Here is an 11,871-nt window from a genome sequence, read left to right on the forward strand (position 1 = left end):
ATATGCTCGCTGTGGCACGCGCGCACCACTCGTGAGCTTCTTTTTTTTAATTTATTTCACAGCAAAACAACTAAATAAAACAACCGCTGACGTCTTTTAAATGGTGTGCGCTAAGCCGCGATCTCATAACCCAAGCTCAGCTCGGCTTGTTTTTTCTAGTAAAGGTTCTCCAAGAGTACGACCATCTTCCTGGTGCTGCTCTTCCCCTGCTGCGACAAAGTGTCTGACCTTGCCACATTTTCCAGTTTGTGGGCATCGTATGAATGAAGGCCTTGAATACTATTTAGAATTACTCTTGAAAAATCTGGCTGTGACAGACCTATGTAGAAATGGTGCAGTACACCAAATCGTTTTGGGATGGGCACCCCTAACACACACATACACGCACACTCTTTACAATGCAGTGCCGAGCTCAAGGGAGATGCATCTGTACACGTTGGAGTGTGGTGTACAGCGCTGAGCGCATGGGAGGTACATGTTAGTGAACTTCACTACGGAGAGAAACCTCTGACAGTGGGCATCGGGACATCTGATGAGCACGGGATACCCTGCGTTGTACAGAGGTGCATCTGTAATGAAGGTATCTGCCCCCAACCAGGTGCAAGGAACATGTGGTGTTCCAAGAAGCATTGTGTACACCTATCTCACCCTGTGTCACAGAGGACACTTGCAACTTTTGTTCATGGAAACGCTGTCTGTATTAATACGCGGGGAAATGTGTGATGCACAGGGAGACATCCCCACTTCAAACTTATATAGTATATACAGGAGCACCGAGTGATGTGTGTGAAGACATCTAGCAGTGTAAGGGGAGATCTATGGGGCCAGCGTACACGGGGGCATCTGACACTGGGGCATTTATCGAGTATAGAACAGTATACTGGGAGACTTTACCGCAATCAATGTACAGCAAGACATCTAGCTTGACTGTACTAGAGGATGTGTACCATATATAGAGATGTCTAGTAAGTATTAGGGAAATGTCTGCACGGAATGTATCTGCCTCAGCTTTTGTGCAGTGTACAGGTGCACCTGATGTACAGACGTAGAGGGTAACATCTGGCAGATAGACACAAAAGGCGTACACAGACAATGCATATTCCTATGTCTAACTTATACAGCAAGACAACTGTACAAGGATATTTTTACCTCAGTGAGTATACAATGGGACATGTCATGTACAAGGGATTTTCAAACATGACTGTATTTTGACAGTTCGTGTATATGGACAGGTTCGCGATGTATAAATATCGGTGAATCTTACAGTTCACTTGTACAGAGGGGAGGTCTGGCCGTGCCCGGGTGCTGCTAAAAGGAATTAAGCTGCGCTGTATGAACTGCAAGCCCGGCCGCCTACACTGCATATTTATTGGCTGGAACAACAACAACAGTGCTCGTACAGTTGTACAGCCCTAAGTACTATTGGCAGACCCACCTGGAGGTGCCTATCAGATCGGAGATGTGCACATTTAGTGCCTAGAAACGACGAAAGCGCAATATAAATCGCTCTGTAATTTGATTTACTTTGTTTGGTACATCCACAAAGCCTATGTGAGCCGCCACTAGTTGTGCTTGCAAGTTTACAAGTCCCTTCTAGCTGCTAGAAGGGGCTTGTAAATGTGCAGGCACGCCACCTCTTCCTTTGGACACTATCAATGTACTAATCACAACACCGTGGCTTGAGGAGTTATTTATTCAGCGCTTCTGTCAGTTATCGCCTGCTGTCCCATCGGAAGGCTTTCATATATCCTTATGTAGAACAAAATTGCTTTATTTTGCAATGCACCTTCACACAAATATATCTATGTAACCCTGCTTAGATGCCCCCGTGCTTAGATTGCGCCTGTGGTTGCAGGTGGCTCACTTGGGGATCGGAACATACCCGTTTTTCTTCAGACTTTAAAACAAAAAAAGAAGAGTTAGCAAAAGAGAAACAGTGACAAGGGGCAATTTGTTGGCAGGAATGAAAAATAAGCAGGCGGGTTAAATAAGGTGGCATTAGGTGGAATCAAGAATAGTAGCATTGGCATCGGCAATCCTGGCACTCAACGGCACTGGCTGCAAGCTTCTGAGATACACTTTGGGCCCAGGGCACTTATTCTTTTACAAATTAAGCCGTGGACCCCTCCCGTGCTGGACACAGACAAGCCTTTCTGGATGTTTAAGGTGTCTGCTTTCGAAAGGAAAAGACATACAATTGAAAGGGGGCAAGGAAAATTGTTTTCTTTTTTGTAAGACATGCTATAATGTTTTAATAAATGTCATGATAGTTTCCAAACTGCGCATCTTGTGGTGGGCGCATTTCTATGGATGTCAACCCGCGCTGGGGGAACTCGAGGAACATTTATTTATATTTATTTATTTATTTATTTATTTATTCAGGAGTTTTATATAGCGCTGGCTAGACCCGGAGGTATCAGAGCGCTTTACATGAGGTTCCACAAAAATTACATTACAAGATTACATCAGTTCCAATTTACATCAGATGCTAGACAAAGCATCGAGAACGAGATGATTGAAGTGTAGAGGGGAAGGGGGTAAGGTTAAAGGGATAGTAGGGAGATACGGCAGAGAGACGAAAGGAAAGTCTGTCCAAAGTCCGGCTGGGTAGGTGACAGTCGAGGGGTAGTCCCAAAACCCATCTCCTCAATAGCTATCATGTAGCTCCACCGGACATTGGCCAAATAGCCCGGTCTCAATGGGAAAAACAATTAAAGAAACATAGAGGGCAAAATAAATGGAGCGTAGAGGGGAGGGGGCATGGAAGAAGAGAAAGGGGGGGATGGGGGAAGCGACAACAGGGAGAGACAAAATGAAGTCTCTCTAATGGCCGACTGGGTAGGTGACGACCAAGGAGGGGGTCCACGGCCCATCTCCCCTATAGCTAAACCAGGTAGCTCCATTGGGCATTCGACAACATAGTTCAGTCTCAATACATTGAGAGAGGAGAGAAGGAGAGACAAGAATAGAGGGAGGATGCAGGAAGAGACGAAAGGAGAGACGAAAGGAAGGCTGAAGACCGACTGGGTAGGTGACGTCCAAGGAGGGAATCCCCGACCTGTCTCCCCTATAGCTAAACCATGTAGCTCCATCGGGCATCAGACAAAATAGCTAGATCTCAAATGATGAGGAAAAATTCACAGATAGACAGGGTGGGGACTAAGTGCCAGGACAGGTGAAGGCAGAGGTCAGCACAGGAAAGTGTAGAGGAGTAGAGACAGGTGATAAACAGGGTGGGAACTTGGGCCAGGACAGGTGAAGGCAGAGGTCAAAAGCAGGAAAGTGGAGAGGAGTAGAGCGAGGAGGGGTAGGGGGAAGGTAGTTCGGCAAGAAGTTCCCATGGATCTGGTGGGCTATAGTTGCCGGCTTAGCCAATGTGCGGGTACTCGGCTGATTCTCCGGAGCAGTCTCAGGTACAGTCAGGTTCAGCGTTCAGGTTGCCCCATTGTGCAGGCTGGATTGGATCTTTGCATGCGCAAATAATGCAGGGCAGGCTGCTCTAGTAGATATTTTCATTCAAGAGAAGTCCCTCCGCTGTGGCTGGGGCATACACTGAGGCACCCTCACTAAGAGCAGGAGCAATCGCTCTCTCATAGTGCCATGCCATTGTGCCCAAGCGAGAGTTAAAATCGTGGACTATCCTGGCAGTGTTATGGTCTATTTTCACAGTCTGTGGGCACCCCAGGGAGTATCAGCGGTCGGGCCAGCAAGCAATGTGGGTAGAGATGCTTTGAAACATGGGCGCAGGGGGGCCTTGTTGTATGCACCTATACCTGGTACCTTGTCTTGCTCTGCACCGCCGGTCTCAGCCCACGTCCGCCCGCCTCAAAATGGCCGCTGTAGCTCGGGATTGCAGCCTGTAGGTCCGGATGTAACGGCGTGGGGGCGCCACATACTGTCACTCCGAAAGTCAGTGCGGGTGAATAAGATGCAGGGCAGTTAGCGATCACAGTCTGCAGCAGAGATGGGGGGTTCCCGCTTCGGTGGCAAGCACTATTTGGAAGGTAAGATGGCGTCTGATCCTCTCCGCCGCCGCCGCAGGGTCTACCCAGGAGATCCGGGCAGGGGACGAGGTCACTATGTTCGGACCATGCGGGCAAGGCTTTTTACTTGAGAGCGGGCCTGGTTTGGGGTGCCGTCCGCGGCTGGTTCGTCTCCGCCACCCACCGCTACAATTTCCTCCAAGATGGGTCGGTGACCTGGTGGGCTGGTGAGCACAGGAGACGTTGGTCACAGTAATGCGGGGTCAAGCCTTGGGTTGCACCTCCGGTGTGGATAGGCTCAGCTCTTGCTCATACAAGGGGCTCAAGAGGCTCGCGTGATTTAGGCGCAAGATGCAGGCGGTGGATATAGCGCTGGGCGCAGAGGAGCTGTGTCACCACATGAGGAGCACAGTAGGCCGGTGGTCATCGGAGTCGAGTGAGCAGGGGGCCGATCTAGGCACATGGGGTCGATGGGCGTCCCTCACCAACGTTTGTCTGTCTCATCGCGGGGCAGCTTCAAAGCAAATGTCCATACCAGCCGCCATTTTGAGGTCAGGCGGGGTGGAGGTATCGATGGACGAACTGCCAAAAGTCAAAGGCACTCACCGTGCAGAAGTGCCTGCATGCATTTTCGCTGCTTCCGATTCCGCTTCACCTGTTCTCCTGTGGACTTATGTTGAAGGAGTAGCTTTAGCACCCGGGTACAGGCTCAGGCGGGTCCGAAGTAGGGACGCAGCGCCATTTTGGCTCGTCTGTTTCAGCTCCTCGTCCCTGGGGAGATCTTTAATTACGGGCGATTTAGCCAGTTGTAAGCCCCGGTTCAACGCTCATTACGTGCCGCTTGTGGTGGCAGATCGGTAACTGGAGGTTTTGTATCGGGAGACCCAGTTTGGAGCCTGGCTGGCGAGGTGTCGGTTCCCTGTTCCACGGAGCAACTCGGGAGACGCCTAGCAGCGTGTATCAGTGTCTCCCCTGATACTCAGTCACACGAACACTGCTTAGGGTATTGCAGTGGTGGCGCATGGCAGGCCCTGCCTAGTACCCAGGGTCACTGAGGACACGCCTGGTGGGCGGGGCCAGAAAGGCGCTTTCGAGCTCCATTACTTCCAAGTTCGTCTGCCCGTCCCACTCCTAACTGTGTGAAATTCCCTCATCGAGAACAGAAATTTGAAGAAAAAAACAGACTGTGGCGGGGAATGCTTGAACCAGGACTACATTGTCTCTCTTGAATCGAATCGGTTGCAGCTGCGGTGATGCCATGTTGTGTGATACTGTCCCAAGATAAGGATCTTTTGGAAGATACGGGCACAGAGAGTAATTGGGCCGGATGCGCGTAGATGACGTTGAGTGGCATAGGCAGGGAACCGAGTGCCGGCAGCTGGGGGTTCTAGTTTGTGGGTTTACGGCCGGCCAGAGCTGCTTGTCAGTGAGACATAGACAGGCCAAGGTACTGTAAGTGTTTGCTTTGTGGTAGAGTGTGCTTTAGATGATCCAGCAGGGCGGTGCTGGTTATTATTAGCGCAGACCTCCTCTGTACTCTCCAAAACCAGGTAGACTGCATAAACACATATAGTGTCGCCTCAGCACAAAAGAACCCTTCATGTACACACCTCTTGTAATAAGACGTGCCACATTTACTTTTTTACAATGTGTTTACACACATCTTTTTAGCTTATTCAGATATTCGTTTTTATTAAAACTAACAAATACTGTTTCACACGCAATACAATTCACTTTTGCATATCCCTTTCATGTTTACCTAAAACTTTTATGCGTCCTTTGCAAACAGCCACACATTTCACACTATCTCTAGACATTCCAGGCCCCACATACTGTGACCTTTTATTACTCCTGCAACATAACTATCTTTTATTGCCTTGTACTGTATTTAAACATAGAGGGGCAACATATCTGCACCTGTGGGAGCAAGGTCAGTAAGGGGTGGGGATACAGTTAAAAACAACTGTAAATGTAAGGTTAAGCACAAACCCCTGTAGCGAATGCCTTAGCCCATTTAGCTACCAAACTATCTGTCTGTATGTCTGTATCTGTGTGTCTGTGTATCTCTGTGTGTCTCAGTCTGTGTGTGTGTGTCTCAGTCTCTATGTGTGCATGTCTGTCTCTGTGTGTGAGTCTCTCTTTATGTATACACCTCTGTCTCTGTGTGTGCGTTTCTGTGTCTGTCTTGTGTGCATATCTCTGTCTGCGTGTGTTTTTGCTGTGTGCGCGTTTCTGTATCTGTGTCTGTGTGTGCATCTCTATGTGCGTGTTTCTGTCTTTTGGTGCACATCTCTGTCTCGGTGTGCGTGTCTCTATATGGGTGTATTTTTCTGTGTGCGCGTCTCTATCTCTGTGTGTGCGTCTCTATATGTGCATTTGTCTCTGTAAGTACGTCTCTTCTCTGTGTGTGCATCTTTGTTTCTAAGTGTGTCTCTGTCTCTCTGTGCGTCTCTATACGTGTGTCAGTCTCTATGTGTGCGTGACTGTCTGTGCATCTCTGTATGTTTCTATGTGCGTGTCTGTCTCTCTGTGTACGTTTGTGTGTGTTTGTCTCTATGTGTGTATCGGTGCATGTGTCTCTTTGTATGTTTGTCTCTGTATCGTTGCATGTGTCTCTCTGCATGTTTGTCTCTGTGTATATGTCTACTGTTAGCCTCACTTGCAATGTAAACATGGCATGGGAACACTATAATACACATACTTACTCCACAAATACATACAAACCTGCCATTCCCTAACACACACAGTGTACAAATCAGCAAACATATCCATCTAAATATAAACAATACCAAATTCTCTAACTCTAACTAATGCGAGACCTGTTGCATTGCAAATGCTTGTTGTATTTGTGTGTGTGCATTATCTCCTACAGATCTAACTGGAATAAGGAACGCTAGTAGGTTGAAGGTAGGACATTGTTATTGCCACCTTACCATTAATGCGATTCAAATAAATGAACTGGTCACGGAGGACGGGTCCATTAGATCTCATTTTTTTATGGAGGAGGAATATATTAGGCAGAGGTTTTTTCATGAAACTTGAAGATTCTTTTTTTTTAGACAGAATTCAGACAATTTTCCACTTTTAAATTTGAAGTTCTTGATCACAGGAAAGAGGCACACGTCTGGAAACCTCTTTTCTGTTCCATGCTTTTATATGAGTGTATTAGTCTAAAGTAATCTTGGGCTGTGATGCTGTGAATCTACATTCATTTCAATTGTAAAAACCTGACCTGATGGGAATGAGGCAGACAGTGTTCTACAGGTTTTCCATTTGCTTGATAAAAATTGTATAATTCAGGAACGTCTGAGCAGCAAGTGCACACAATATGCATTGGGGTCCATAGACAATATATTTCCTAGCTGGGGGACTTCACATGTCAGCAGATCTGCCTCGCCTTCACCCATATGGATGAGATAGATCATTAACACTCTGCAGGCCTTAGACAGCTCATGATTTATTACCTTCCAGCAGGGGTAGGAAGGTAATTATGTATTTACTTGCTCATGTGATACATTAGTAGATGGGTAATGGGTATAGGTACCTATAATGCTGACAGGAAACATTTGTGTCCCCGGTCCCCACTGTGCATGCCCTTGCAACAGCATGATGCGCATCAGGTTGCCGGAGGCGCATGGATTGCACGTCCAAAAGTAAAAAATCTACTCATCCTAGGTACACTGCTACAACTTGAGTAGATGTCTACAGATATTCCCAAGAGCAGTCAAGAAAATATAAACACATCATCCTCTGCCCTGATTCATGTATGTTATCGGAAGGGTGGACAATGCTGAGGAGTACATCTAACATATATATGCATTTATATCCAAATTTCTTTCCTTCCCCACCATGAAAATATTTCTAGTTAAGAAACCCACTCCTACCTTGGACAATCAATATGCAAATGTTAATGCCGCCAATAAAGCTGGAAAATTGAATCTGTCAATTTTATGTTGTGTATCTGAGTTTCATAGATCAAACATGATTGCAAATTTGGCTGTATACATATTTGTAGGATAAAACTTCCATATGTTTAATTTCAGTATATCCTTGGTCCTTCACATTGCACATTTTATTACTCAGGTTTGTTCATCCTCGTTTTGGCTCCATCAAATGCATTCGGACCATCAGGCCGGTGGTGCGGGACGAAGAACTGACAGTCGCCTACGGATATGACCACAGTCCCCCTGGGAAAAATGGCCCAGAAGCTCCGGAATGGTACCAGCTGGAACTGAAGGCCTTTCAGAAAAAGTGAAAATGAGCCCTACATTGAGGGCACAGGTGTGGAAATGAGGATCTATGCACTACGTTTACAATGAAAACTGGACGGCCAGGGATCATTTTTGCTCTTGCTTCATTACCAATTCTCATTCTTCGTTAGAGATGAGTTTTTTGCATACTAAATAAGCCTGTTGGTGGTGGCTGTCAATCAACAGGTATCGCAACAGTCGCACCTTAGGGTTACTTTCATGTCAAGTAGTATTTACATATTATCTAAATATTCAATGCACTCGCCAAATAAGACAGGAAGAGAAGGGCGACAGAGTCTATTAATTTTGTAGTCGATGGGTTTACATATTGTTATTTTGAAAGACTAGGCATCAGGCATTAGGAAAAAAAAGAAAAATCAGTTTTCGTACGTTTATGACATTTTAATGGTACAGGGGAGTTGTTCGATTTTTATATTTTCTAATGCAGCTAGTGCATTCTTTATCTTCCTAACTTTCACTTGGTTAACAGGAGAGTGTATTCATACATACAGTACTAGTGTGGGTTACTAAGGGTTGGTTTCAGTCTCTTTGTTATCCTTGTCTAGAATATGATCATTATACTTAATAATGAAGTTTTGCAGGAAATTATATGTTCCTACAGATGCAAAGATTTGCCTTTAGTGTGCGATAGTAGCATGCACGCATAGCAGCGCGATAACATTTATTCAGTAATGTTTTTTATAGTCAATATTTAAACTCAGAAACTATAGTAATTTTATTATCACTGATATGATCGCTCTTGGTTTAAGACTTCTCAGTACTAATCTAAGGAAGTGCACTGGACTTGACTTTCTTTTTGGACATAAGTGATGGAGTTGTCAAACTGAAATTGTACGTGTGCTAGGGTACAAGAGGATGGTTATTGCATTTGTGAGACTAACACAGGATAGCAAGTAGAGTAGTGAAGACATGGCACAGTGGGTTGTAAAATATGATGTTTCTGTCAACTAAGGACCTGATTGGGAGTGGCCTGATTTGGATGTGATAGTTATTGCATCTGATAAAATATCAGGCAACGAGGTGTTCAGAATTTACTGGATGAGATAACTATCACAAATTCTGAGTTTTTGGAGACTAGCATGAAGATTTCTATGCTTAGTGCATCAAAATCTGCATGTTATGGTAAAAAACATACAATTTCCCCCTTTTAAATTCTGGCAGGTTTAGCTTGCTGAAATGTAACAAAGAGTGAAGCCTTTACCATAAACATTAGATATTGGGTAAGGTAAATACCACACAACTCAGAATTCCGACCCCTATGCAAATAGGGGTTTGCGCAGGGATGAGAAAACTACAACCCCCTCATAAGAAGGGCCTGTTATAACTTCACAAACTATACCTAATGCATACTAATTTGAACAGTGACCAAGCAACACCAACATACGTTTTATGGGCGTGCTAAAAACCGAGGGCCATATTATCAAGCTACTTATCTCCACTTTAGCAGCAGTTTCCTGCCGCTAAAGCTGCGATATTGTTATCACCGTCCTTGATAATATGGCCTGAGTTCTTTACAACTGATACCAGCATATCTGGCCTGTATAATAATTCAGAGAGAAGTGATTCTGGATCTTTAGTATTTTTGGAAACAATTTTTGCAAGCAGGTTTGCAATTTCAAGCACAATGCATCTCTTTTGTACTAAAACAAACACATCTCAGTCACTGACCGCAATGTTGTTTCCACCATGGGCCTGATCACTTGGGGGGGAGGAAAAACCCACCAGTGTTAACAGGGCTCTTTAAAAGTGGAGTGACAATGGATGATTCACTTGTTGATACAATATTAAAATCTCTTCATGGAAAAGAGGCTTCCATGTTTGTATGCTGTGATTCAGAAAGAGCACACATTGAGGAGCCCCACGTTGTTGACAACTGGATCTGCCCCATGAGCACTCAGTGATGGAAATTCACAAGGACATTTTGGAGTATGTAAAGTAGTTCGGGTGAAGTACTCTTTTATGTAGTCTTTCATATTGTGAATTGACTCTAAAACGTCTGCAATGGGAATAACATAGGAATATTCAGGGCAACTTCATATACAGATCATACAAACAAGTTCCGCCTTGCATATATACTAATAGGGAATTTGGAGGTTTCTGGGGCAATTCATAAAGACATTTGGAAGTACGTAAAAGAGTACTACGATAGTGCTACTTCGCGCACTAACAAATGCTTTTGTAAGTGAGCCCCAAAATCTTGATGTGATGCTGATGGGGAGGTAGTTGACTTGCCTTTAGTAGCTGTATCTCTACACACAATCCTAGGCAGGAATCAGTCCAACAATAATTGAATAAAAAAGAATGTGAGCGAATTCTTTTGGCAAACCAATATTGTCTCAATCCGTCAAGTTTAATAAAAGACTGATTTCTAAACTATATCCAGCAAGTTTACAAACAGATCACTATGGCAAGGAACGCAACTGAGCATTCCTGTCTGAAAATGATGTGCTTCCTGGTTCGTAATTTAGCAAAAATGTTCAAAGAAGACTATTTCTTTTGTGTTACAGATCATTGGTCTTTATGCAAGTGGCCATTGTATTTATGATTTACTTCTTTTAAATTGTCCTTATGATGGTTCTACACCATTTTTGTTTTCAATTCATTTTGTGTTTACATAAGGTAATTCTTGGCATGGTTAACACACTGAAGACCTCTAATATTGGCACAGTATCCCCTCTCTATCACAAATGAAGACTAGGAAATGGATCTAAAGTTAGGTGGCAATGGAAATCGTGACATTTTGGGAGGACATTTTATTCTGGAGGAGAGGTCAATAGGAAATGCCTTCCACAATCGAGGTAGGTCCACTGTTAGATTCTCTTCATGATGTACCACTTCCTACAAATATCAGAAACTTTCCTTTACCACCCAACACTAAATGAGGCCATGTCTGCAGGTACATGAAAAGAGCTTGTAGTTCCATCTAAAGCCCAATTAAAGGAAAAAAGTTTGGGACACACGTATACACCAATGTTATATAATTTGCTGTTGGCTGCTCATGAACTTGTAGAACAAACAAAGGTGAATAAAGGTACATTTATATGAGTTTAGGTCATTTTAGTCCCATAAAAAATTTAAGATTCTCATTCACCAGCCTCCAGCATGCTATGTCTCTTGACGCAGGCTCCAACTCTGCTTAATCTCAATAAGACACAGACAAAAGCTCTGGTCTATGGCTTGGTAACACCATTTCTTTTAATGATATTAAACCAAGTTGCTCACTACACCCAACATAAAGATTCTTATGGCCTTGATTAATTGCACATTGCTTTGCATACGTTCTCTCAATCCCATAATTCATTTATTTGATGCAGACTGTAAGCCATAATTAGCTCCACTCTACCCTTACTTACTAACCAAGACTATGTACACCTATGAGATTAACCTTTGCGCCTAAATTTCCATGTTCCTCACTTGTACTCAGTTTCCTGCACTAGGCACCTGATATTTCGATAGTCCAACAAGGCAGCTCAATACTTTAAATCCAATGGCAAAGGAATATAAAACTACTGAGGATAAAAAGTTCTTCTGCCTTTTAGGAGGCAGTTCGAGTACCAGAGTCACTTTAAGTGCAACCTAAAAACCGTTCCTAATGGCCTTCTTCGTGGTTCCTAATA

At 44.3% G+C, this 11,871-nt stretch overlaps 1 protein-coding gene across 1 annotated transcript in view; it reads left to right on the forward strand.

The window, feature by feature from the left end:
• Positions 1-11,486, forward strand: part of SETD7 (SET domain containing 7, histone lysine methyltransferase) — a 172,631-nt gene extending 161,145 nt beyond the window's left edge. Inside the window, exon 8 of the mRNA XM_086962101.1 lies at positions 8,067-11,486. Coding sequence (XP_086818227.1) covers positions 8,067-8,238 — 172 coding nt within the window. The 3' untranslated portion in view covers positions 8,239-11,486. The remainder of the gene's footprint in view (positions 1-8,066) is intronic.
• The last annotated feature ends 385 nt before the right edge of the window (positions 11,487-11,871 follow it).

This window comes from Lissotriton vulgaris, chromosome 3_1 (assembly GCF_964263255.1).
Source record: "Lissotriton vulgaris chromosome 3_1, aLisVul1.2, whole genome shotgun sequence".
NCBI lineage: Eukaryota > Metazoa > Chordata > Amphibia > Caudata > Salamandridae > Lissotriton > Lissotriton vulgaris.